Source organism: Taudactylus pleione, unplaced genomic scaffold (assembly GCF_031769625.1).
Source record: "Taudactylus pleione unplaced genomic scaffold, aTauple2 ptg000274l, whole genome shotgun sequence".
Lineage (NCBI taxonomy): Eukaryota > Metazoa > Chordata > Amphibia > Anura > Myobatrachidae > Taudactylus > Taudactylus pleione.
Genome location: NW_028284676.1, coordinates 4,066,998 through 4,094,270, shown reverse-complemented (window position 1 = coordinate 4,094,270; position 27,273 = coordinate 4,066,998). Strand labels below are relative to the sequence as shown.

The 27,273-nt window shown below is 49.1% G+C and overlaps 1 protein-coding gene across 1 annotated transcript in view; it reads right to left on the bottom strand.

Annotated features, from left to right (window-relative positions):
* The window catches only part of PRRC2A (proline rich coiled-coil 2A), a 71,862-nt gene that overhangs the window by 19,002 nt on the left and 25,587 nt on the right, over window positions 1-27,273 (bottom strand). Inside the window, exons 5-22 of the mRNA XM_088481524.1 lie at window positions 27,005-27,077; window positions 26,359-26,502; window positions 26,075-26,259; window positions 24,946-25,025; window positions 18,873-19,012; window positions 18,704-18,788; window positions 18,312-18,540; window positions 17,436-17,724; window positions 9,500-9,723; window positions 8,484-8,790; window positions 7,518-7,713; window positions 5,385-7,373; window positions 5,076-5,284; window positions 4,860-4,963; window positions 4,635-4,746; window positions 1,880-1,965; window positions 1,611-1,772; window positions 1,404-1,520 (exon numbers count right to left, since the gene is read on the bottom strand). Coding sequence (XP_088337650.1) covers window positions 1,404-1,520; window positions 1,611-1,772; window positions 1,880-1,965; window positions 4,635-4,746; window positions 4,860-4,963; window positions 5,076-5,284; window positions 5,385-7,373; window positions 7,518-7,713; window positions 8,484-8,790; window positions 9,500-9,723; window positions 17,436-17,724; window positions 18,312-18,540; window positions 18,704-18,788; window positions 18,873-19,012; window positions 24,946-25,025; window positions 26,075-26,259; window positions 26,359-26,502; window positions 27,005-27,077 — 4,731 coding nt within the window. The remainder of the gene's footprint in view (window positions 1-1,403; window positions 1,521-1,610; window positions 1,773-1,879; window positions 1,966-4,634; window positions 4,747-4,859; window positions 4,964-5,075; window positions 5,285-5,384; window positions 7,374-7,517; window positions 7,714-8,483; window positions 8,791-9,499; window positions 9,724-17,435; window positions 17,725-18,311; window positions 18,541-18,703; window positions 18,789-18,872; window positions 19,013-24,945; window positions 25,026-26,074; window positions 26,260-26,358; window positions 26,503-27,004; window positions 27,078-27,273) is intronic.

The following is a 27,273-nucleotide window of genomic DNA, read 5'->3' as shown; positions in this document are numbered from 1 at the left end:
GTAGGAAGGCCTGGACCCCCAAAGTAGGAAGGACAGGTGCGGGAGCTGTAAGGCGATCCACCAACTGCGACAAGTTGGCCGCCCATGTCGGTTCCTGGTTGGAAGCAGTAGGTGGGACGTCTCGCTGCATGTCTGAGTAACACCGGATACAGAGACCATCCTGGACTGCATCCTGTGGGGAAAGACCAGCAGAATAGGGTCTACATGTACGCAGCAAAAAGGAGCCTCCTTGTCCTTGGGCATTTTGTTCTTGGAAGACATGTTACCGTGTTCCAAGAAAGGTCCCACACACCTAGTTATATAACTGGGGTGCGCAATACGGAACAGTGCACTGAATGTAAGGCCCACACAAATATAACAATTAGTGGGGCAACAGATGGGGAGTTAACCCTTTTCACAGCTATAGAAAGAAAGAAAGATAGACAGACAAACAATAGTGTGAATAATGAGAACAAGCACATGGTCACATTTAATGTAGGGGTGAGCGGAATCGGTTCTACTCGGTTCCGTTCGGATTTAAAAACCGAATCTTATTGGGTATCCAGCTGTCACGAGTTTTGGATAGCCAATAAGATTCGGTTTTTAAATCCGATCGGAACAGAGTAGAACCGAACCCGCTCACCCCTAATTTAATGCAATAATAGGCAGATAAACTGTATAACCTGACTTGAGGGGAGGTATACAGGAGGTATACAGGGAGACAGTAGCCAAACCTCTCTGAAGACTAACTGCAGGCAGCACAGCTCTGAAATGGCTGCTCAGCGTCTGTGCAAGGTAGGATAGATGAGGAGGAGTGGAAACCTCCATGAGGGATATCATGGGTCGTGGAGGGGCTAACGGTGAGAGCCTACCTCCCCCTGCTGAGATAGAGCCCCAGGACAATGGCCACATACAGATCCCCGCTGGTACTTACCCAATAATGCAGAGATGGGCCGCTGAGCTCTGCAGACCCCTGCTGCTTTGCATGCCCTGGTGGTCTCCACACCTGCGGTGACAGACGCGCTTGATAAGGCTGCAAACAGGGAACCGCTCTTACCTCATGTTGCCCCTGGCGCGGGTACTCCATGTGCAAAGAGGACCCGGCCGAGGTCGCCAACCCACTGGGGGTTGGTGGAGCGGCAGTGCAGGCATCCTATAAGACGCCGAGCGCTGCCTGCTCATGAAAGAAAGAAAAATAAAATGTGAGGCTGCATTAGTATCCTCACTACATAGGTGCACTCTCCTGCGGCACCAGACTAGACTGGCCTGCCTGGGGTATAGGGGAGGAGGAGCCTTGGCTGCACTTTTCTGAAGATTTTAAATGTTTGGTGTCCAGACACCTGCCAGCCTATACCCCATCGTAGTCCCTGTGTCCCCCATGGACTAGTGTAGAAGAAATACTATTTTGATGCATCAACACCTACCTTAGGACTTGGGGATGGAGGCTCCGATGAGAGACAGGAAGGGGAGCTGGGTCCGCATTCCGATGTAGGTTTCTGAGAACGTTCCATTCCAATTGGATCAATAGGAAGTCCTGCTAACTGTAAAGAGGTGACAGAATGATGCAGAGTAGGATAATAAAAGAACAATATCATACCAAAGGGAAAAGAAGTGCAGAATGTCTCAATTACCGGAATACGTCCATGCTGTGGCTGACCCGTAGGCCCGGATCTTCCCGGTCTCTTGCCTGCTTCAGGCTTCATACCTCCATCAGGAGAGCTACGTTGACTACAACTGCTGGAAGATAGCTGTGAATCACTGCTCAGATCCACTCCGCTGTCCGACTGACTCATCTAGAGAGACAGACAACAGAAAGGGGTAAGCCGCACTCCCCTTTCCAATCAGTCAGCGGCAACAACAGCTGTGATACCACACAACACAGGCAGTCATATGTACTTACCTCAGTGTTGATGGCATCCTCATAAGAATTCAGAGGCTCCATCCATGGTTCCAGGGGGTAAGAGGGACAAAGTTTTCTTCTGTCATCTAAGTTTAGCCAGGAGAAAGAAAATAGTGATAAAAAAAAGCCAAACAAGGACAAAAACAGGCAAAGGGAAAGATATAATACAGGTTAAAATGAACACTGGACACTATAGCGCAGAAAGAAACCAGAGCAGGAGAATAAAAAAAAGAACATAGGCTGGATAACAAAGGCAACACCAGACGAAAAACGACTTCTCCTGAATAATATGGTGGTTAGTGCAGATTGGGGGACGCCGAATGTAAAGATGACATGTACTGTCAGGTTTGGAGGGTAGCACTCAGCTCTGTAAAAATTACAATCTTATGAAGTTAGGTCCTTTTTTTTTTTTTTTAGTATACAGAAAATGGGTGGTAGGTGCCGTGAGCAAATCATCATTAGCTCCATTGTTCTGTCCTCCCAGTATGCGTTATTTGTTTTAAATGGATTGGGCAAACTCAATGCACTATTTTAGCAGACATTTCTGGCAGCAAGCACCAGAACTGGGGCTCAGTGGGTGGGCATGGGGTCTCCCAAGTTTTAAGACCTCCTGTAAGTAATATAACTCAAGTTTTTTTTTCGCTCACCCACAGGGTGCCTCTGGCAGTGTGGTGTTAATAATATGTAATTCATATTTTCGGCAACTGACACATCTTTCTGAGACATTTGCACAGCCTCCACAGTTGCTGTCCGCTCGCAAGTGGGTCGATGGTGTGCACTGCGCATGCGCACGACGGAGGGAGCTCCGTCGTGCGCATGCGCGAGACGCGACGAGCGAAGGATTTTCCTTCGCTCGTTGTGTCTGATCAAAGGGGGCGTGCTGTCGATGTTGATTGACAGCACGCCACCTTTGGTGGGCGTGCCTGCCAGACGGAGGCGTTCCCAAGGGAACGCCTACCGTCAGAAGCTGGCCCCACTGACATCACTAGTGATGTCAGTGGGAGTGATTTTGGCTCTGATAGAGCCAAAATCACTCCTGGCCTTGCGGTTGAAAAACTCAACCGCAGGCTTCTGTTCGCACTGGCGATGGTCAAGACCATCGCGACCATCATCCTGCACGCTCGTATAGGCTGTGGGTGGTGACCCACAGCTATACGAGCGTCCAGGAGGACGCTCCATAGTTATGGAGGTGTGCCCTGATTCAGAGCGAGCGCTCTGGTCAGAGCGTCCGGCTCTGAATCAGGGCCTATGTTTCTATTGGCTCCCCAGGTAGGAGAGTTTTGGATCTAGGGACTGTGGGCCTGATTCAGAGTTGGGAATAGTGTGAGATCTCTCTCTCAACTGATCATCTTGGTGAAACCATGCTGCACTGCAGGTGAGGCAGATTTAAAATGTGCAGAGAGATTTAGATTTGGGAGGGAGGTGTCCAAACTGAGTGCAGTGTAATAATAAAGCTGTGCAGTATTTGTGGGCTACATGTAAAAGCAGCCAGTATTTACCCTACATGCAAAAAAATTTATGTATTTACACCCCTTGCCATTGCAACATGGTTTGTCCAGGTACACAGTTACCTGCTATCTCTCTCTCTATTCCCAACTCTGAATCAGGCCCTGTGTCTTTTAGGTCTCCAATTCTCAGCTTTCATTCTTACAACTAAATTTTGCTTTCAGCATAAAGTGGTTCCCAGTTTCCATCATAATCAGGACATAGTGATTCATCTGCTGTAAGTTTCTGGAAGAAGGTGGCTCTCTTCACTCTGCTTATTGTTAAGGCTTTGATGACCCATGAAGTGTGAAGGATGGACCAACCTTTGGTCCTCTATGATACCCATAAGAAATGGGCCAGCGTCAAAGCAGACCACTGCTAGGTAAGATAATTCCTTATCAAAGTGACCAAGTTTACCTAAGGCAGGTAAAACTTGTTGCCAAAAACATGATGCATCTTTAAATTGGCGTCACATGGGCAGAGCCGTATGGGCCTCGGCTAGGGCACCTGTGTCGGACGGCCACCTGGTCTTCAGTAAATATGTTCAAAGTTTAAAGGAATCAACAGTATTGCTTCCAAAGAAGGCAGCCCAGGACGCAAGTCCCCGTGAGCGACAGTTACTGTTCATATCCTCTTGTAAGGTCAACACTAGGATATTCCCAAGATCCCCCACTGGAGAGTCTGGTATATAAGAGGTGGCACAAGGAGCCTGGGAACACTGGACGTCCAACCCTTCACACTTTTATTCTGGTTCCCTTGTTTATGATCTTGTTTCATGTTGTTAAACCTTGTGCTCTCTCCTCTCTCAATTTCTCCTGGTCAGTTTTTGCGGTTTTATTAAAAATAAAAAAGTACTGCGTAGTTGTAAAGGGGAAGGAGCTGACAATTTATTGCAGCCGTTACAACCCCAGAGGAAAGGATTTAATGCAAGTATAGAAAACTTTTTTTGTGTGTGCAGAGCTGCAACACTATTGAAACAATGTAAAGAAAAATATGCCGGAATCCCAGAGCCCGTTGAGATCTGTTGTGAGCAAGATCAGGAGTTTATATTTTATTACAAATATTTTTATGCTGATTGTTCCACCACAAAGTAGCAGAAAAGTCTGAAAAATTGCAAATCATCTCATCAATGGAAGAATGTGATTTTATCTACTTTTAAAATTTTGTACGGAGTCGCATTTCACTTCCATCCTTCTTTGGCTCTTAAAAGTAAATGCAGCAAGGAGGACGGGCTAATCTTGTACAACTTTGAAAACTCCTGTTAACTTACTGCTCTGCTCTCTGCCCCATACACCGGAGCTAAGGGGTTGTAGCTGGCGGTCTCGAGAACCGTGCTGGGTCCACGTGACTGCTGGCAACGCCCGGCCTCCATGGGGAAAATTCTGGAAAACAGTAAAATTTGTTCTTGAATAAAGTTCAAAATCTCACTAAGAAATTAACAGAATCTTGACTATTAAGTGTATTAGTCGTGCATTAGCTGTACATTTTCCCATACCTCATGGGAAGCCCCCTGTCCCCTCCGACACTGCACATTTCGTTTTACTAATGGAGCAGCAAAATTTTCACTTGCCGGGTTCCCGCAGCTGTCAAGGAGGGTGTCTGCAAGAGAAATGGTAGTTAATGTTTTCAATCCAAGTCTTGTGTTTTTGAAAAGAGCAAAATACATTTCATCAATACCATGGAAACGATATAGTTTGCTTAACACTCTTACCTGTCCTTGGTTGGCAGCGCCCACTGGGCAGTTCCATGCTTTGTTTGACAGGAACGGATTTGCTATGCCTTTGCCCTAGTTCATTGAGTGCCTGCTGTATGCCTGCAGGATTACTGTGAATCACCCGGTCTACACGATAGACAGCATTTGTGTTGGGAGGTGGATGAGGAAGAGGTACAGATGGAGGACGGTCTTCATTAGTTCTGCCACTGTGACCAGATGGAAAGGAATTAATAAAGAGACATAGAGGTGAAAAAAGACCTAAGTAATTAAAGAGCATTTACTTCATTAGGTACCATATTGACTCACCCTCTGTTCCTAGGAGAGGGCCAGCTTCTCTTCTCTCCATTCTTACCACCACCGCCTCCTCCCCGGCCTGGTCTTGGCCCACCAGGGTGCATAGGTCTGCGGTTTTGTCTCTCCAAGGCTGGCCTCTGATTGGAGAAGCTCCTTTTCGACAAATCTTTCCTTTGTTCTCTTCCTCCTGCAGGCGTTGGAACAAATCCACCGGTAGGGGTTGGCCCTAACCCTCCATTTTGTACTGGGACATGTCCCCCCCTTTCTTTCTTCTCAGTGAAGTCACTGCTTTCTGAAGCAGTTTCCCATTCTTCATTGGCCTGATCAGAATTAGCATTGCATGGCTCAGGAGATTTGTGCCCTCGACGGAGCACAACCCGTTCTTCTTCAGCCGGTGGTGGACGTTGATGTTGTTCTTGTGTTGCTGCCAACTGTTGATGAGGGGCTTGATGGTTTCCTCCATTTCCTGCCCGAGCGGCATTCTCTCTCTCCTGCTTCAGTCTCCGGAAACGAGGTGGTTTGTCCTGCTGCTGGGACCTTCCATGCCGTCTTCTCCGAGGAGGTGGAGGAACTCGTTCTTCAATGGGAACTGCAGGACTCACGGTCACTACTGATTTTTCAATTTTCCTCTCCATTTTGTTAGGTGGAGGTGGAGGTTGAGCTGATGGAATTTGAGGTGCTATTGGCTGATGCCTGGGGTGAGGATTCCAGGTCACAGGAACTGTAGATTGTCCTCCCCGCCCTCTTCTAGAAGGAACGCCTCTTGGTGTGAATATGCGCCCCCTACCAGATTCTCGTCCTTTTTCTTGATGCCGGAAATTATTGGTAACCAATACCTCTGCTTGTTGCTTTTGCAGGGAGAGTCCGCCCTTCCCAGGTTCTTTCTCAGAAGTGACTGGCTCTGTTTCACTTCCTGTTTCAGAGCCACGTTGCCGCCTTCTTTTGGGAACTTCTTCATACTCTGAACCCTCGCTTCGTGTTTCACTCGCATTACGTTCCCGTCCTCCAATTCCAGGTATGGTTTTACTTATTGTATCGCCCTCATCTCTGTAAAAAGGGCTCTCTCTTCTATATCCCCCACGAAACTCCCGGCTTCTGCCTCGGCCACCCCGACCACGGCCACTGTAGGCCCCCCGAAACCCTCGTCCTCTAGCAAAGTACTCCCCTCTGCCCCGTCCACGAGAGGAGGAAACCAAAGCTGGGGCCCCTCGAGCTGGAGTTGACAGCATCACAGTATCTTTTCTTCTGCGTGAAGGTGACCCAGCTGTCTGTTCCCCCTCCCTGCTAGACTGGGTCACTTGTCTAGGCTTCTGTGACTCAGATGCTGCAAGTGGTGGCTGGCTTGCCTTACCATCCTGGTGCTCTCTGGATACAGCATCCTCTCGTCTTACGCCCCTCTTGATAGGACCTGCCCGTCTCTGAGAAGGTGCCTGAAATGGGGCTCCAACTATAACAGAAGCCTCCTCTTGTCTTCGGCTTCCTCCTCCTCCAGGTCTAGGTCCCCAGCGAGTTTCAGTCTTGGACTCGCGGCGAGGAGGAGGTCTGTGGTATTCGGGTCTACCAGTTTGTCTTTCAGGCTTCGACTCCTCTTTTGCATTTTCCTTCCTGTCCTCCTTGCGTCGCCCGCTACTGACTTCCACTTTTGAAGGGACATCTGGCTGGGCTGGAGGGGTTGGTGGAACAGAAGCTTCTCTTCGGAGTATGACCAGTTCATCGTCTGCCCGACGTGGCTGGGACAAAGGAGCAGGAACTGGCGTAGGTTGAGCGGGAGCGGGTTCAGAACGTCTCTGCTCAATGGGAGGAGGTGGGGGTTGCTGCTGAGCCACAGTGTGGTTATGCTGCTGATGCCAAGTACGTTGCTCTTCTAATGGATAGCGGTGACCAACAAGAGAATGTTGGGAGGACGTAACAGCATTTTCTTGATAAGAAGTGATGTTTCCCAAGTATGGAGCAGGCTGGGACTGCTGTGGAGCAAGGGTACGGACAGGTGGAGTTTCACTTCTGAAAGCAAACAAAACAGAAAACATAAAAATATAAATGAGGCACAAATTTCCATATTTACTGTGACCACAAATTGAAAATAAAACTGAATGCCCTCAAGAGTTCCAAATGCTGACTCACTCACGTATTCATAGTGCTACCCACCTCATGTCCCTGTCCTCTTCCTCCTGCCGCAGAGGAGATGCCATTGGCCGCGCCTCAGGAGGATTGTACATCTCGCCCCCCCACATTAGTTTGGAGTCTGTTGGAGGCGTACCTCGTTCTCTCATCAGTGGTGTGTGCCGATCGTATCCATCTGACCCTGAACCTCCACTGTCTGACCGCTCCCGAGACAGGATTCCTGGATGGCAAATGAAAACATCAAATGAGAAACGTTAAAGTCTGCCAGTCACGATAGAATAAAATATATCATAAATGAGACTTCTCAACTCTGGTCATCAAGTATTCCAAACGTGTGTAAGTTTTCCACTGTGGACCAAGTTGGATAAATAAGGTATATACTAAAGCTGCATACACACACAACGATTTAGTAAATGATTTTCGTTAATTTTTTCAAGTGAAAAATGAACGAAAATAGTTTACTAAAATCGTTCATTTACTAAATGTAATGAACGATTTCTTTTTTAACTACAAACGATTTTTGCATATTCCCTTACTGAATCGTTGAATTGGTCAGTCTGACTGAACTACAAACGTGAACGCGCATGAACGATAATCGTTCATCATTTTAACTCAGAAAGTGAACGATTTTTTCAACGATTGAACGATATCGTTATCGATAATCGTTCAAAAACTCGTTGTGTGTGTATGCACCTTAATTCCTAAGTACATATCTAAGGAAACCTTGAAAAAAAAAAAAAAAGTGATCAGTTTGGGGTATTTGAAGGCCAGAACCCAAGAACCATATTGAAAGTAGTAGTCAGGTGTCAGGGTGATAGTGCGATATTATAGCCAAAGAGATCTGACATCCCCAAATGCTGTTTGAGAGAGAACATTGCTATGTTCTCAAAGGGTTTCCATGATCTCATCAAACAAAACCGCTTCTCCCTTCATCACATAATGTAGACATTTCTCTTCTCTATAACCATGTCCCCCTCCGTTTTGGCCCACCTGTAGGGTGCACTCCCGCTGTGGCAGGATAATAATCCATGGGCCTCCCCTGTATGATGCGTGGATCGATGAAAGGTGGCACCATCACCCAGCGAGGATCATAGCTAACATGGGGTGGTGGCAAAGGGGCTGGCTGCGGCGGCTGTGGGGTGGGCACAGGTGTTGTCCGCCCCATGGAACCTCCACCATAGTGAGTTTTCTGAGGTGGCTGGGATGTAGCTGCTGAAAGAGGCTGTGAGTGAGGAGGCCCAGCAGGGGAAGGCGGAGTGGGCACTCTGTTCTGCTGCCACTGTTTCATCAGCTGCTCCTATAACAGATTGGGAGGAATTCACTAACTCAACAAAAATTATTTTCTCTTAAAAAAAATAGAATCCTACTTAAGTTAAAACCAAAATTTCCTAGACGCATTATTTTAATGAATTTAATTGAATTAATCCATTCATTAGTAAAGGTACCTTGTGTGTGAGTGGTACTTCTTACAGATTTCATTATCTAAGATAATGCTGCTTAGCCATTTATTATTATTATTACCAGTTATTTATATAGCGCACACATATTCCGCAGCGCTTTACAGAGAATATTCGGCCATTCACATCCGTCCCTGCCCCAGTGGAGCTTACAATCTATATTCCCTACCACATGCGCACATACACACACTAGGGGTAATTTTTTGTTAGGAGCCAATTAACCTACCAGTATATTTTTGGAGTGTGGGAGGAAACCGGAGTACCCGGGGGAAACCCACGCAAGCACAGGGAGAATATACAAACTCCACACAGTTAGGGCCGTAGTGGGTATCGAACCAACGACCTCAGTGCTGTGAGGCAGTAATGCTACCATTACACCGTCTGTGCTGACTGGTTAAGCATTGCTAAACCTCAATCCAATAAAACCACTTTCTTTGCCACAGCAAAGCCCAGGTCCCAGTCCGTTGATTGCCACTGTATAAAATATGTAGCACTGAAAGCTCCTTCCTAATTACCTAACTGTACTCTTTACATGCCCAATCCTCTTACCTGCTGTTGGCGCTGAAAGCGAGGCGGGAGACTCTTCTGAAACTTGCTGTATCCTCCCTGCGAGGGTCCGGCTGCTGGCGGGCGGCTCACACTTGGCACTGGCTCCTGTTTGGGCTCTGGCCGTGGAGGTTGGGTTGGTTCTCCCGTAACCTGGGGAACTTCAACTTGAGAAGTAGCTACTGTGGGCTGTGGAGGAGCTTCAGGAACCGCTACTGGTTCTACCACTGAACAAAAAAAAGAAAAAAAGCATAAGGACACAAAAACTGGATTTTTTGTACCTGCATTAAATCCTTTTCCTTGATACTTTGAGAAACACTAAAGCTAGGAAATGGGGTCCACCCAGGAATTTAAGAAATATACTTTATATCCCCCTCCCTGTAGCGACACTGCTGTCTTTCTAAACAGGCCCAAGAATGGAGAAAGAAAATGGATAGATCAGGGAATGGACAGGAGTGCACACAGTGGGGCTGATTCAGAGCCGCTCGTAAGCGGCGGTAAACTCGTTCCGAGCGATGTTCGCACATCTGCGCATGCGTACGGTTTTTAGTACGCATGCGCGAACCAGTCAGTGCGGCCAAAAATCGTTTGTTCGCTATATAGCGAAGGCCTGCTATTTTGAGTGACAGAATGAGGCATATGTGGGTGGTAACAGGGGAAGGTGCTTGAAAACGGGGAGTGGAGATCCGAACGCAGGCGTGCTTAAAGGTTAAAGCGGGCGTTTTATGGGTGTGCATAATTAAAACAGCAGCGTCATTGACCACGTCACTTGGTTGTTTTATAGTCAGAACTGCTCGCAATATAGTGGTAGGAAAAACCAACCACAAAAATAGCGAGCAGTTCATACGCTGTTCGATGTACTCGATTAATCTATTAAATAGCGGACATGACGTATGATGCGAGCGGCCAGGGGGTGTTTTTATTAAATAAACGAACGCATGTTTTGATCGCTCGTTCAGACATGGAGGCGGCAACAGACCGCAAGGAGCGAACGGATCATTTGAATAGCCACCCCCTTTTTCTGAATGAGCGAGCGCTAATTGCGTCCGGCTCTGAATCAGGCCCAGTGTCCCTCAATGGATTCAGAAAAAAGGATTTAAAATTCAAAACTTCGGCATTTGCTCACATTTGGGGCAGATTGATTCTGGGAACTACTAAGATGGCAGGCCAGTTAAGTTAGCAAGCCCATGGCAGGCACGAGACAGAGTAGAAGGAAGACCAGCACACACATACATAAAAGGTCCAAACACTCAGAAACGCTAAAAGATGGACTGGAAGCAGAGTGAAAACCCTGCAAGCCAGGCGCGCCAGGGTGCGCCACCTGTATGCCCTATGAATCTCAAAGAAAAGGATTTAACCACGTAAGAACATAAATCTCCTTTTCTTCTTCACTCCATAGAGGACACAGGCAGAGACCATGGGACGTCCCAAAGCTATCCCATTACGGGAGGTGACGTGCTGGACCTGCACCGAGAACCCTTCGGCAAAAAGCCACGTCCGTGGTAGCGAAAATTGTCAAAATGAACAGAACTGGAGGAAAGTATGGGCGGAGGACAATAGAGCCGTCCGGCCCAAGTTAAAAACCAACCATGGGGAAGAGACAAGACAACGTGCCCCAGTGAGACACCAGACAAATATATATATAAAAAAAAAAAAGAAGCTAATCTTCTAGGCGCTCATTTGCTATAGAGAAAATATATTTCTATAATCTCAATACAAATTAAATTGGTGTACAATGTATATTTAATTTACAGCTGCATGTCCTCAGTTACGGGATTTGTGAATACCCATTAGTTGGACTAGAAATATAAAATGAAAGGACAGCGCTAATAATATTCACCGTTGTGAAATGGCAGAAGATTAGATATAGCAATCAAAACTCTGTTATAGTAAAAAATATATATTTAATAATTTACTCACAATTATTGATAAAACATCATATGCAAATATATGTTCATTGTACAATAGAGTATATAAGAGAATAAAAAATGTATGTAGTTTAACCACATGGATCTTGGAAATTACATAAACAATACAATAGTGGTTGCCACCGTATAATATATGTAGCATATATTTGCATATGATGTTTTATCAATAATTGAGAGTTTTGATTGCTATATCTAATCACCAGCCAAATGTCAACAGAATCCAAAGGTTCAAACGGCGCCGACTGAAGAGCTCGAAGCACCAAAGATAAACATCAAGGAGCCGAGGAACAATGACGAGAATACCTTGAAGGAAAGTTTGTACGTCAGGCATCAGAGCAATCTGTCTCTGAAAGGACAGAAAGTGTGGAAACCTGCACCTTCAAAGAAGAGAGACAGAAGGCTAAATCCAGACCCGCCTGCAGAAGGGAGAGGACCCAAGAGAGGGAAGTGCTCTGGGATTACAATTCCTGTCAGAACACCAATCAAAGTAAATCCACCAAAGCAGTGCAAAGGAGGGCTTACGGGCATACAGCATAGTATGAATGACCGACATGGAGAAATCCCTTAGCACTCAAGGTGCCAAGTGCAACGAGATGGGCCAGATCCAGATGGAAGCAGAGGCCTTGAGACAGAAGATACGGCAGCAGAGGAAGACACAGCGAATCGCTGATAGAAGATCTGCCTACCAAGTTCGCCATGACCAATAGGAGTCAACCTGGATTACCATGCCGCCCCCCTCCCCCTGTAACTTGTGGAGGACCCGCAGAATTCACGAGAGCGGAGGGAAGATGTATAAGAGATTGAACTCCCAATGGACCGCCAAGGTGCCCACCTGAAGGGCTCTGGGAGCCCACCTGAAGGGCTCCCAGATCCCTGGCACAGGAGCAGTACTTCGGAAGCTTGTGTTTGTACCAAGATGCCATCAAGGCGATGGCTGGCAATCACAGTGAAGAACTAGGATCAGAAAGGTGTCTGAATGAAGCACCCATTCGCCTGGGTGGACGCCCAGGCAACAGAGAAAGCTCTCTACCCAATTCTAGACTCTGGGGATGAAGACTACCAACAGAGCCGGAAGCTGACACACTGCCCAGATAAGAATGCGACTCACCTCCTTCATGGCGCCACGACTACGAGTGCCGCACTGACGGTTTATGTAGGCGATGGCAGTCACGTTGTCTGAGTGTACGTGGATCGGACCAATGCTGTAGGAGTGGCCGAGCCAGGCAGAGAACTCTGAAGATTGCTCAGAGATCCACAAAGTTGATCGGCAGTCGGCTCTCGGGAGTTGTTCACCGACCCTGGAAGGTTGTTGACATCTATGGTGAGGAGGAAGCTGTGTGAAATCCCAAAGGGGCGGGCCCCTGTCCAAGCGGGACTCCAACAGGAAGTGCCAAACCTCCCAGGAGTGGTGCGAGCTGTCGGTGGGACCTGTTCCACAGGGACACATCCTCCATCTGAAAAGGCCAGGAGTGAAACTGGGAATATTCCGCCATGTCGAAGGTGGAGACAAGCGAGCTCAGGATCTGCATGCAAGAATGTATTGACACTAAGCAATGACTTAAGAACTTGCAAATCCTGGCCTGTAGGTCCCAAAGTTTTTCTGATGGGAGGAAGACCCGCTGAACCCTGGAATCCAGCAAGGCCACCAGATGATACATCTCCTGCGATGGAGTCAGGAGGATTTAATTCCCCTGATGAGCCCTCCGTGGGACCGGAGGAGATCTACTGAGAGGCAGATACGTTCCTTGAGAACAGCCAGAGATCGGGCAAGGATCAGAAGGTCGTCTACAGAAGGCAGAAACCGGATACCCTTGCGGCATAAATGAGCTGCCATGACTTTTGTCAAAAGTTAAGGGGCCATGAAAAAACCAAATAGCAATGCCCGAAATTGGAAATGCTCCTCTCAGCCCGCAAGCCAGAGGAAACTCTGGTGACTGAGCCGGAAAGAAACCAGCAAATAAGCATCCCTGAAATATAAGGAGGCCCCGAGATCCCCCGGATCCAGTGCCAGAATGATGGAACGTAGAGACTCCATGCGGAATATGGCGAGACACAAAAAACCAGTTGAGAGTTTACTGGCCGGAAAGAACCCTCAGCTCCTGAACCAACAAGAGACTAGGCATATAAGACGAAGAGACTGGCATATAAGCCCTTGCCTCTCTGAGACAGGGAAATTGGAACAAGTACTCTGGAGGCCAGCAGGGTTTGAATAGAGTCCCCCAGTGCTTCCGTTATATGTCTGAGACCAACAGAAAGCCTGTGGAAAAAAATAGGTCCTGAGGCCTTTCCTGAAAGACTACGGCATAGCCCAGGAAGAGAACACCTTGCACTCAGGCAACTGATGTGGTTGCCATCTAGGTGTTGGAAACAGCAGAAGTCGGCCACCCACGCTGGGAGCCCCCAGGTGGAGGTCTGCCTGGTCAAGCTGCAAGCTTTCAGTAGGCCTGGAGGTAGGCTAACTGGTAGACCTGGGCTGTTTAGCTCGGGGCCTGGGACCCTTGAAAGAGTAACCCAAAGACCTTGGAAAGGTTGGCCCTTGGCCTTTCCCTTCGGACGAAAGGAGCAAAAATTAAAAATTTGTGATCTAGGTCACAGAAGGGAATTAAGGCCGTCCTGGACGCCGCCATCGAGGCTACAATGGTGTCCAAATCAGGACCCCAAAGAATGCCCCCTGAATGCGGAAGAGCCCCTATGGCCTTCCTAAGTCCTGAGTCAGCTCGCCAGAAACAAAGCCAGAGGCCTCGCCTAGCAGCTACCGAGGATGTTGACACCCTGAAGGCTAGCACACCAGTATCTATTGTTGCCTCTCCTAGATAAGAGGCCGCTCTCTGTTGTGCTTCCCTAACGCCAATAGCTTGTTCCTATGGGTACCCGAGCTGAGGCTCTCCTTACTAGCGTCTGTCCAACCTCTGATGGCTTCAGCTATGTAAGTGGAAGTCAGGGCTGGATATTCTGCACAATATGTCCCCTTTGAGGGAAGATCCAATGTTCTGTCTGTCAGAACATTAAGGGATTCTGTATTTGGACTAAGAAAGGTTATCGTTCTTGACTAGGTGGGCCATGTGAGCATCCACCTGAGGAGGAGGCTCATAATGCCCGGTACGCAGCAGGTAGAGAATTGAAGGAGGCAATGTGCTTAGAAACCTGGCGGCCCCACGCCTCCACTCACTGCACAAAAAACAGGAATTCTGCAGGAACCGTCTACTGACGTTAGCCTTAGGGGCCTGCTCGGCATCTTTGATCTGGTGAACAGCTCTCACCACGTTGAACAGGGCAGCCTCATCTATCTACGGAAGGAAGCCCTGCGGGAAAGGTGAATGTCTCAGCATCTCAAATATTAGACATAGGCCCTCATTCAGAGCCGTACGCTCTGAGCAGAGCGCACGCTCTGAATGAGGGCCGGGCTCCATTTTCATGGAGCGTCCTCCTGGACGCTCGTATAGCTGTGGGTCACCACCCACAGGCTATACGAGCGTGCATTGTGATGGTCGCGATGGTCGAGACCATCGAATTTGCGAGCCGGAGCCTGCGGTTGAGGTTTTCAACCGCAAGCTCCGGAGTGATTTTGGCTCTATCAGAGCCAAAATCACTCCCACTGACATCACTTGTGATGTCAGTGGGCCGGCTTTTGACGGGAGGCGTTCCCGTGGGAACGCCCCCGTCAGGGAGGCACGCCCCTGGCACGCCCACCAAAGGGGGCGTGCTGTCAATCAACATTGACAGCACGCCCCCTTTGATCGGACACAACGAGCGAAGGACTTTCCTTCGCTCGTCGCGTCGTGCGCATGCTCAGTCCATAACATCGACCCACTTGCGAGCGGACAGCCGCTCGCGAGTGGGTCTGAATCAGGCCCATAATGTCCTAGTGAGCTGAGGAACCTCAGAGTCCGACTCATAACAGGACAGGGGCGCAGAACTCTCTCGACTGGAGGATCTGCGTCTGGAGTGCGGTCCCTGTCCTGCCTCTGCTGGAAAGATGCCAACAGCTGCATTAAATGAGAGAACTACATCCAAGGCGTCCTAAGGCAGAATGCTGCAAGGTCCCCAGAGACGGTACAACTGGGGATGGCTGGGCCCCTGTATGGATACTAATTAGCCAACTGTAACCTTCCCTGTGAGAGAGATAACCTAAGCTGGTTCCAGGTGGAAGTCATAGCTGACTGACCATCTGGCTGCGAATTGGTGAAACACCGGACACAGAGCCCATCGTGGTCCGGAGCCTGAGGAGAAAGTACAGTGGTACAAGTCCTGCAGTTACAAAATAATGAAGTACCGCCATTCCTGGATGCTTAGCTCTTGGAAAACATCGCACCGCCATCCAGGGCACTCCCCACACACCAGCTAGGTAAACTACTGTGTGCAATAAAAGGTGGAGTGCAATGGATGTGCCCTCACTACCATAATAAGTGGGGCTTTACAGATGAGGGTTTACTAAGCCGATTTAAAGAGAACAGGTGAGAAATAAACTCTACTCCTTAACAGAAATACATGCACACAGAAACATTCAATGCCGTAACAATGGGCAGTTACTGCTCAACAGTCAAAACCCCACTCAGCAGGAAGGAGCTTAGGCCCTGATTCAGAGCCGGACGCTCTGACCAGAGCGCTCGCTCTGAATCAGGGCCCACCTCCATAAATATGGAGCGTCCTCCTGGACGCTCGTATAGCTGTGGGTCACCACCCACAGCATATACGAGCGTACAGGATGATGGTCGCGATGGTCTTGACCATCGCGACCATTGCCACTACGAGCAGAAGCCTGCGGTTGAGTTTCTCAACCGCAAGGCCAGGAGTGATTTTGGCTCTATCAGAGCCAAAATCACTCCCACTGACATCACTAGTGATGTCAGTGGGGCCGGCTTCTGACGGTAGGCGTTCCCTTGGGAACGCCTCCGTTTGGCAGGCACGCCCACCAAAGGGGGCGTGCTGTCAATCAACATCGACAGCATGCCCCCTTTGATCAGACACTATGAGCGAAGGAAAGTCCTTCGCTCGTCACGTCTCGCACATGCGCAGTGCAGACCATCGACCCACTTGCGAGCGGACAGCCGCTCGCGAGTGGGTCTGAATCAGGGCCTTAGTGTATAACCTGACCACAGAGGAATAGGAATAGACAGGAGCACTTTACTGCTCATCAGAGACTGACTGAAGCAGGCACAGGATAAAATGGCTGCTCAGTGCCTCATTTGGGAGAGGAGAATCCCTGTGGCATGGCTATCGCAGTGAGGGAGTGCGCAGAGGGAGCGCGCAAAGGGAGCAGGGGAGGGGCTGGTGGGGAGAGCTTACCTCCACCTTGCTGAACAAGATCCCCCAGGGCAATGGCTGCTTGTAATGAAGTACCCTATTGCCTGTGCCCTGGTGGTCTAGTGGAGGCGCCAGGCGGCCTGGCTGAGCGCTGTCAGAACCGCTTGTGGTCTCACACTGGAGGTGACAGCCACTGCAGCACGGCTCCCTGTAACCAGGGAGCAGCGCTTACCTTCTGAGCACCATCCGTGACCCCCCCCCACTCCCCCGGGCTGGGGGTACCTGGCGTGTGCTGGGGGACCGGTCGAAGTCACTGACTTGCAGAGCGTCGGTGGAGCGGCAGTGCAGGCGTCTAGAGCAGCCCACTCAGATAAAAATAGGTAAAATATATCAAATCAAATAAAAGAATCTCTAGAAATGTGCCTTGCTCCTGCAGGGCACCAAACAAAACAGGCCTGCTGGTGCTGGGTATTAGGGATGAGGAGCCGTGGCTGCTGGGAGAAGAAGCTAAACTAGTTAGTGCCCGGACTCCTCCTGCTCCAGCCTATACCCATGGTTTCTACCTGTGTCCCCTATGGAGTGAAGATGAAAATCTAGTGTTGATTAAAAGAGGAAGAGATGTGAGACCCAACCAGAAGCAGCACCGTCCCACAATAAAAATAAAAGGCTGCGTGCACTCAACCCAACTTGGTATTAATCCTGTCTGAGGCAGCAGGGCAATTTCCCACCATGTAGCACATAAGAAAATACCCAGTATTATATCATACCAGGAGGAGAAGGGGTTGGAGGATTCGGCCCCTCATTGGCCCCGCTCCTCACACTGGCTGCGGAGTCTGCCTCTTCTGGAGCAGCCCGGTGTTTCATGTCCAGACGCTTCAGTTTTTCCGCACAGGCAGCTCTTCTCTCCTCCTCCATCCTGCGCTCCTCTTCTTCTCTCCTCCTCCGGGCCCGCTCCACTGCTTGGGAAATCTCAGAGGAGGACTGTTTCCTGCGCTGACGCCATGCCTCATCCTCATCTTCCATGGGTACCACAGCTGGAGGTGCCGCTGGCTTTTCCTGAATAAAGAGAGCGGTAAGTGAGGTTCCCTTTGAATCACTTAATATGGAGCATCGCCTATTTGTCTTTATTGTAACAAATACCACAGAAAAAACGGTCAATATAGCATGGTCTAAACGTGTATAGATATATGGAGCTCTCAATACACTATTTTAAAATGAACACCTCATTATTGATATAACTATTAAGCCTTACTCCAAGTCTCCTTTATTTATATTTTATGTCGCATAAAATATAAGACGATAAGTTGGACAATACGAACGATAATGATATCGTTATCGTTTATCGCATTCAATATCCTCCAGTGTGTATGCAAGACATCGTTAACGTTGAGCACTCCCGCGGATTGCTAACAATGTCTTTCATCGCCCATAGGCAACCTGACAATATCGTCAGGTTCTGCAAGTTCGGGGATGAGGGAGGGTGCAGTAACTGAACGATATCATTCAGTGTGTATGCTCAAGGTCATTAACGACATTGAGCCCGGCAGTGCACCGGAAACACTTAACGATATCGCTCATGGAGCATATCGTTAAGTCTGTATGAGGCTTAAGTCTAATGTTAGATGTAGCAAACCACTCCTTACTTTGAGTTCTGGTGGCGGTCCCCGATGAGTGGTCTGTGCCCTTGGAGGTGGTGCCACAGATGCAGCAGGCACCTGCATGGGATCTGGAGTATGAGTCACCTCTGCCCAAACTGTCTTGACAATGGGAGGCTTCTCCTCTGTGGGCGAGACCTTCCTTGGATCAGAGGTCTCCATAGTCTTCTGAGGCATGGGCACAGATGGCTTCTCAGTACTAGAGACCGAAGTTTCCCTGCAGACATAGCGGAGGATAGAGAGCATGAAACCCCCAATTTGAGGAAATGTCTGTAGTAAACACAAGTTACTTTAAAATAATAAAACTTCCAACAAGTATACTGAAGCGCATACATAAGAATAGGAACAAAATAAAGTAAACAGTTCATCAGATGACGCACCTCTTTTCTTCATTGTCTGTGTCCTTCCCGTCCTCATCATCGCTGAATTTCAGCTTTTCAGTGTAGTCCACCTCTTCATGCGCCCCTAAAGATGACACAGTAACGAGCTGTAGACAACGATTTGCTGCTCCAAAACGGGAAAAACAAAAAAAAGTGATGAATTACTTACCGGCCCAACCATCATCTGCCTCTTGCTCCAGCTCATCAAATTCTTTAAGATCATCTTGCTTTAAGATGGATGGGCGACTAACGGGATCAGGCATCCTGGAGGCAGTCTGAGAATTACGTGGTGGAACCAGCCGTGGGAATCTATATTACAACAAGAGATATGGTAAGAACTTACCTTTGTTATCTCTGTTTCTACGAAGTCCATAGGGTCCACAGGGTTGACCTTGGGGTATAGGTTGGGAACCAAATCCGGGCACCACGCAGTTAAAGCTTTTAGCTCCCAGGATGCACTTGGGTCCACTCTCCCTATAACCCCACCCCCCAGCCAGAGGCACCTCAGTTTGTAAGTAGCCAAAGGCCGGAGGAGGAGAGAAAGAGAGAGAGAAAACTGGAACACTCTAGAACCATACTCACAGAAAAGGAGACGGGAAACCGGTGACCAGTAACACAGCCCATATGAAGCCAGGTGCGTCAGGGCGGGCGCCCTGTGGACCCTATGGACTTCGTAGAAACAGAGATAACAAAGGTAAGTTCTTACCATATCTCTTGTTTTCTACTTCAGGGTCCATAGGGGGTCCACAGGGTTGACCTTGGGGATGTCCCAAAGCAGTTCAACCAAGGGTGGGGACGCTCCTGTGCTGAGAGGAGAATCCGTCGCCAAAAAGGAAGCATCCTGAGAGGCAAAGGAAACCAATGCCTAGAACCTTAAAAAAAAAGGTTTGGACAGAAGACCACGTGGACACCTAGTAAGGCAAAACAGCCGAGGCGCCACAACGAGCCGCCCACGAGGGTTACATGACCCGAGAAAAAACAAGCCTCAACGACAGAAATGCCTACCTATGGGTAGGCCCCTGAGGAAGACATACGAGGCCATCCAGCCAACATTTCATTATAGGCCGGCCATCGTTTCCTGTGAAAACCAGAAACCGCAGACCACCAATAAGGAGTCCGATTACCATAAGGAACTTGAACGGATCATATAAAGCCAAAGAGGCCGGACCACAGTCAATGAGGCCACACCAGCCGAGAAGACTGGGGACTGAATGGCCGTACCATAAGTTCCAGAATAATATGGAACCTAAAAACCACTCTAAGAAGAAATACAGGGCGAGAGCAACTCACACCCTGACCTGATGCCCTCCAGAAGAGGGAGCCACATGAGAACGCTCCCAATTCAGACACTCTCCTGGTTGATTTAAACACCCTGAGAGAGAGAGAGCTTAAACAATAGACCATGTAATGGCTATCACAACCAGCAGTTCCATTGACTGTCCCCGGACGGAACAAAGAACCACTACTAACTCCCCAGGAGACCCTAGGGAGGACAAGTGGAGGCATAATCCAGAAAACACTCCAAAGGATGAACTGGATACCAGAGCGGAGCAATTCCATATCTTAACCATACCGACAGTGTAGAGATCCGCACTGTCAGGAAGGCCAGGCCAAGGGTGAAACCCAAGCCAGCCGGAAGGAATGCCAGAATATCTGAAAATCCTGGACACCGGAGGATCGTATCGACAAGTACGATACCATAAGAATTATGTATGCCACAGTCCGTGGCAGATCCCAGCAAAGTCTGGCCTATCTGCTCTAAACATCTCAATGAAGACAGAGCCAGGGAAGCCCTAGGACCACAGTAGGGGCGCAGTCAAAGACAAACGATCCAGGTCCAGGGAAAAACAAGGACCCTGAGACAACAGGTCCAGATAGTGAAGCAGTAGGAACGGAGTATCGATGAGGAGACTCCGAAAATCTCAGTACCAGTGATGTCTGGGACGAACTGGAGCCCCCAGAAGGAAAACCCCTCCGTCTCGAATTAAACTTCCGAAGACCTCGAGGAAGAAGGGAGACCGGAGGACACAGGTACACAAAGTGGAAGGACCACTTCACTGACAAAGAGTCACTGAAGGTAGCTTCAGTACTCCTGGAGCTGGACTGTAACACCGGTAATGTGTGATCAAGTCAGAAGGCCATGAGGATCAATCCCCTCAGGGAGGCCCCCTCTGCTCACCAGGAGTTGAAACCTCTCTTGGAGAAGAGACTAGTCCCCGGGATGCACGTCGCAACAGCTGAGGAAGCCCGCTTCCCAATGGAGAGCTCCGGGAATAAACACTGCAGAGTTGGCCAGGAGAAGACCCTTGGACTATGTCAGAATGGATGACATACCTGACATTGCCACCCAACTACCAGTGTTGCCTAGATGGAAGTCACTGTTGTGACACTGTCGGACTGAACCTATTCAGGTTTACCGTGACATATGGGTTAGACCAGAGTGAAGGTCCAAGACAGCCTAAAGTATCAACAAGTTAAGTGGCAGGACAGAAACGACAGACGTCCAACTGCCCCGAAACGAATGCGGACCAGACACTGTCTGTAGCAAAGAACACCCTGGACGAGATGGCCATAGCCACCCGGACAGAGACCAACTCGCCTCCGGAGAAAGTATCATCGTTCGAACAGCAATCCGATGGGAAAAACTCGATCCATCTGGAGGGGAGTCAATTATGGCAAGGTCTGGAATGGAACTGAGCACATTCCACCCTACCAAAAGGTAGACACTCTGGTAGACCGCGCATCACAAAGAGTAATGACATATGTCGAATGCGTAGATATCCGCACACTCCAAGTTGAAGAGTGGAGATCTTGTCTTACGCCAGAAAAATTCTCAGAGTCTGAGAATCCAGCAGTGCTCCCAGATGAAGAAAACCCTGTGAGGGATGTAGGGAGGACTTTTTCTCCGTTGACTAATTATCAGTGCCGAGAAGAAGCCACGGTTATCCTGACCTGGCGGTAAAGTACCTTGGTGATCCTGCTAAAAGCAGGAGACCGTCCAGAGAAAGGAGCATTCGGATACCCTGAACAGGTGAACTGTCAGAAAATCCATAAGGCTGGTAAACCCCGGTGGAGTTGAGGACAGTCCCAAAAGGCAGAGCCCGAAACTTACAAGTGTTGCTGTGGCACAGCAAACCTGAACCCATGCTGATGAGATGGCTCTGTACGTACCCGTAGGTACGTATCCTGAATACTCAGATATACCCTAAAATCCCCAGGTTCCAAACGTCGGATGATGGAGCATGGACGATTCCACCTGAGTCCAGGCACCGTTGGAATCTGATTCAGGGATTTGAGACAGAGTATAGGCAAATGAGGACCAGTCGGTCACCGCCCCAGAAAGAAAGTAGAACAACCAGTCCCTCACTGAGATAGTGAGGTTGGCCGAAATAGCTCTGCTTACCACAAAGACTGTATAGCTTTCTGGGATTGTAAGGCCCTGATCAGGTCTGAAGAAGGGCCCGTGTAACAATGCCTGTGAGGAGGCTGCCTGAGCAATGAGAGGCCGTTGAGAATCAGTACCTCACTCTGGAAATTCCCCAGATGTAGACCTGTCCCGTCAGGCTGAGGGTATATCCTCAGGTGTAGAAACAGGGTCGTCCGGAAGTCCAGGACTGCTCGGTACTGGATATGGTGGCCCCCATGGAGGCCGACAGCCTAGGAAAAAACAGGCCTTTAGGCTGACCCTGAGGACAAAACGACTTAACAGAGTTAGTCCGAATGTAGTGGGAGTAGCTAAAGACGGTATCTCCCCATTAGTGATACTGCCAATGATGCAACGATCTTGTCAAGGTCAGGACCAAACAAGATCTTCCCCATGGAAGGAGTGTGCACCTCTGCTTTCCCATAACGCAGCCATAGGGTACTGCGGCGGATACAGACGCCGCCGAAACCCTGAAAGTTAGAAGACCGGCATCCCATGAGGTAATCCCACATATGACCACTGCATATTTTATGTGAGCGGCAAAAGATATATGAACCTCAGGACGTGTTGGAGGGGAAAAACGTCACAAAAGCATCACCATGCGATGGCCATGGTAGGACGGGCAACAGGCCCTGAAAACGAGTACATTGAATTCAGGCAAAGTTACCACCTACGGATCCGTAAAATCCGTCCAGGCCGGGATGGGAGGCGTATTAATGCCTGTAACCCGATGATTAACATACAAATCCATCCCAGAAGGGGATTTCCATTACTTGTGAGGACCCTCAGGGAACGGGAAACAGGAGGCCTTTGTGACTCCTCGTATCTGGCGACAGCCAGACTCCCGCTATGAGATCCACCCTCTGGGCAGAAAACGGGAGATGTATGATACAGGTGCAGGATCGACATTCTCTATATCCAGAATGAACCTGGCTACCAGCCCCAAAGCAGGGATAATAATACTTGAAATCGGCTCCCCCCATGTGAGAGGGAAAGAGCCGAATATACCATCCAGTTCACGGCAGAGCCACTGGTCAGTAACCACAGGACGTATATCACGCCAATTAGTATTTCTATAAAACAACATCCACCAGGGTGGCCGTTGTGGTAAACCCTGCAAGGGGAATGACAGACCGATGTGGTATCGGAGGTAATTCATGTACTGTGAAAAACCCCGGCGGGGAGCGACAGTCTGTTGCACAGGGGTAAATTGCAAGAAATTGCGAGATACCCCGAGTTCAAAAGGGCAGTATGGTGAAGTAACTCCAAGCGAGTGACGACAATGGGGCCCGCCCGGCGATCCTCAAAGGAGAGGATCCTGAGAAATAAACCGCCCTTTAAGGGGGTCGTGCAAGGGGCCCGGCGCCAGATGGTGCCGCATACATAAACCTTTCTGAGTTAAAATCCTCCGCACTAATTCCTGCAGGCTATGACTTGCAGGATCTCAATAATGGGTGCAGTATCGTGTGCAATCTCCTGGTCAGATATATCTGACTATCTTGACGGAAATATTAAGCAGCGCCATACCGATCCTGACTGACGCTAAGATTAGCTGCAGGGACCCATTATCAGCGTATGCAACTCACAGTTCCATCTAAAATATGGCAACGTGCAGCACGCAACAGTATGTGACAAACCTCACAGATATTAACAAATATATATATGTGAGGTCTCAGAACCACCCCAGGTACACCTGTATTAGGGCAGATAAAGAAAAGGGATAGATATACACTGACAGGTGAGAGAAAAAGCAGACAGTCAGCACTAGCAAAAGTCACATACAATGCAGAAAAATATATATACATACATAAGCATGACATATAATATACTGCACAATGTCGCTACATTCAACTGCCCAGATTCAGTGTCTGGGAAGGCTATAGCGCTGTGTACACTCACCCAAAATGGCCAGGTACGCAGGGGGACTGGGCTCACTGTCATCCTAAGAGTTCTGCAGCACCACAGAGAGAAAATGGCCACTGGAGACCTCAGAAGAAGCATGGCCCGCGGAGGAAGCAGCTCAGCGACGCCAGACTGTATTATTGAAAGGCGCGCTGAGCTGAGGGGAGGAGCCGCTAGACAGGGAAGGCTTCCTCCCCTGGCTAGCAATTAACCCCCCGGGATGCCGGCTCCCGCTGCCGCTATAATCCCTGGTGGGCTGTGGACACGCGGGGTATGCCTCCATGGAGGGGGAGCCCGCCGCCACCGCTAGCGCCTCCGGTCTGTCCCCAGAGACCGGAGGCATAAGGCTGCATATTCACACGTGGATCACCGCAAGCGGTGACCACGCGACTTACCTGTCCCCGTCGATCCGGCAGCAGCCCAGGGATTCCTCCAGAGCCCGGCTAGTACAGACTCTGGGGTCCCGCTGCGATCCCCAGATCTGTACTGGCGTCGCAGCGCCGGCGGGGTGTAGGAGCGGCAGCTCAGACGTCCATTGGACAGTCTGATGCTGCCGCTCTGAAGAGTAGTAAAAAAATAATAAAATAAAACTCTTTTAAGCTTAGGGGCTGCTAAGCAGCCCCCCTGCAGTAACGGTGACCCAACTCCGGCCGGGCACCAACTTAAACTGAGGTGCCTCTGGCTGGGGGGTGGGGTTATAGGGAGAGTGGACCCAAGTGCATCCTGGGAGCTAAAAGCTTTAACTGCGTGGTGCCCGGATTTGGTTCCCAACCTATACCCCAAGGTCAACCCTGTGGACCCCCTATGGACCCTGAAGTAGAAAAAGACATAATTTTAGCACTTCAATGTATCTGGAGTAGCTGGAATAAAAGAGTGCGCTTTACCTTCTTCTAAATACCAACTGACAATCACATACCTGGGTGCATCCGGTCCATGAAAGCGGAAGGTCCCCTGTGGCCCATATGGAGGAGGGAACGGCAAATACGGGGGATACATCTGGGTGGGAAAAATTACAAATATATAATAAAGCCAGAAGAGAAAGGGCCTAATTGTTTTGTAAGACAAGGAGGTATATTTATCAAAGTGCAGGTTTTTAGAAGTGGAGTTATTGCCCATAGCAACCAATCAGATTGTATTTATCATTTACCTAGCACCTACTAGAAGATAATAGCAAGAATCTGATTGGTTGCTAAGGCCATCAATTTCACTTCTAAAAACCGTCACTTTAGTAAATATACCCCAAGGTGTGGAGTTAGCAGTTCGGCAGCCCACGAAACGGCAGGCGTTCTGCCTCCGTTTGTGAAACCACCCCCCCCTCCCCGCCTACTAAACGGGACGAGCTGTCGATCAACATCGACAGCCGCCCCGTTGGTAGCAAGCCCCGGAGCGAGAGAATTTCTCCCTTGCTCCGGGGCTTGCGCATGCGCAGTGCGGCCGCTGCGCGTGCGCAGGGCATAAACATCGACCCGCTTGCGAGTGCTCAGCGCTTGCGAGCGGGTCTGAATGAAGTCCCTAATGTGGTGATGAGACCTTTTCACTGTTTGTAAGAAGCAAACAATTTATTCTTAGGCCAATTTTGCATCCAATACGGCTCTCAGAGCTGAATCTTGTACTGCGAGTGTGGATAAGGGAGGACCTTTACCGAGTCCATCCAGCAGAAAGCCAACGGTGTGTGGAATGGTTTTGCTTTGGCTGGTTTTGCTTTAGATCCACATCATGTAATAAATCTCTTCCAACTTCTGTAACATATTATGGAAGAGCTGTTCTTTCTTGTCTATGTTAATTACTGACCGATTCTCCATCATCTCTGCAACTTCTGCTCAATTTCCAAGACCTTAAACATAATTGTTTTGTATTTGCACAAAGACACAGGGAAAGAGAAGGAAGCTGAATTATATACAGGTTTGGGGACATGTTATCTAATCTGTCTGTACCCATCTTAGAAAGGAGGCTGCTTCCCATTTTAATGTCTGCCAAGGTGGATTGGAGAAGAGAGAAAGAAAAAGAAGGGATCATGAAGGACAGCATTTTCAGTTAATACTCACAAATGGTGTAAGCATCCCCCGATACGGAGGGAACTGTTGGGGAGCAGGGGGAGGCAGCCCTGGGCGGGGGCCTGCCTCGCTGCTGGGGGGGTGTGCCGCGTCAGGGGGAGGCTCGTGGCCATCACCAGCCAGAGAGCCTGGACCAAGCCCCCCCCTCCCACCCCCGTCCCTCCAGCTCGTAGCATCTGGAGAAGGAAAAGGTTGCAGGGTCAGTATAATCAAATCTCAAATGCCAGGTCTCAGACACACACAATACCCCACAATAAACTTTGTATGTGTCTTACTCTGGGGGCGGAGGCTTGGTCCTGGCCCATACGACACAGCGGAGGTGCTCTGGTCGTGCCCACTTTTGTCCTGGTCCCCAGCCGCCTGCAGGGTTGGAAATTCCTCGCGAGAGAATGGCGACAGTCGGCTTGATGCCTTTCCACCTGATAAAGGACAAGAACACAAGATTGATGTATAGGGACGGGAACTCGGCAACTTACGCAGGTCGAATATGTCACAGTAAAACCAAAGTCCACCTATAACAAATGTTCAAATCCAAGCTCACTTGTACCAATTAGAAAATCCATGGACCATCCATGCCAAGGACACGCTCTCTTCACCAATTACTCAACCCAATAATTATTTACCGGTGCCAACGTCTGGGGGAATTCTGAATGCATGGAGTGTGAGGGTGAAAACTGCTGCTGATTGGATATCACTGTGCATATCACTAACACACACTATTTACTCCGGGGTTGCTGTCCTTAGAGGAGCATAGTTGCAGGAGCGAGTGGCGGAATCACTTTTACCATAGTAGTTTCTGGCCTGGGAATCCCGCTGTTACACCAGTTGGGGGGATGGTTTTAATGAATAAGAAAAATAATAATCTGACTGTGGTTCTCCTAAATATCCAACAAGTTGCCCGACACTACGCAAGTCACGTACCATCTCCTTGTGCTCCATGAGTGATACTGGCCTGTGCCCAGGTCTTTACCGCGACGACGACTGGTTGGGGGGGCTGAAAAGAGAAAATCAATATAGAGAAGTAAATCTGAATGTGATCCAAAAAATGATATCCAATAACACGGTCAATCACTGCAGAACTCCTATAGTGGGGATATGCACCTGGGTAGTTTCTAGATAAACCGTCTCCAAAAGGAGAGGACTGAAGGTGCGCCCCCCAACCCCAATTGTACTGCACAACTTTATTTTTC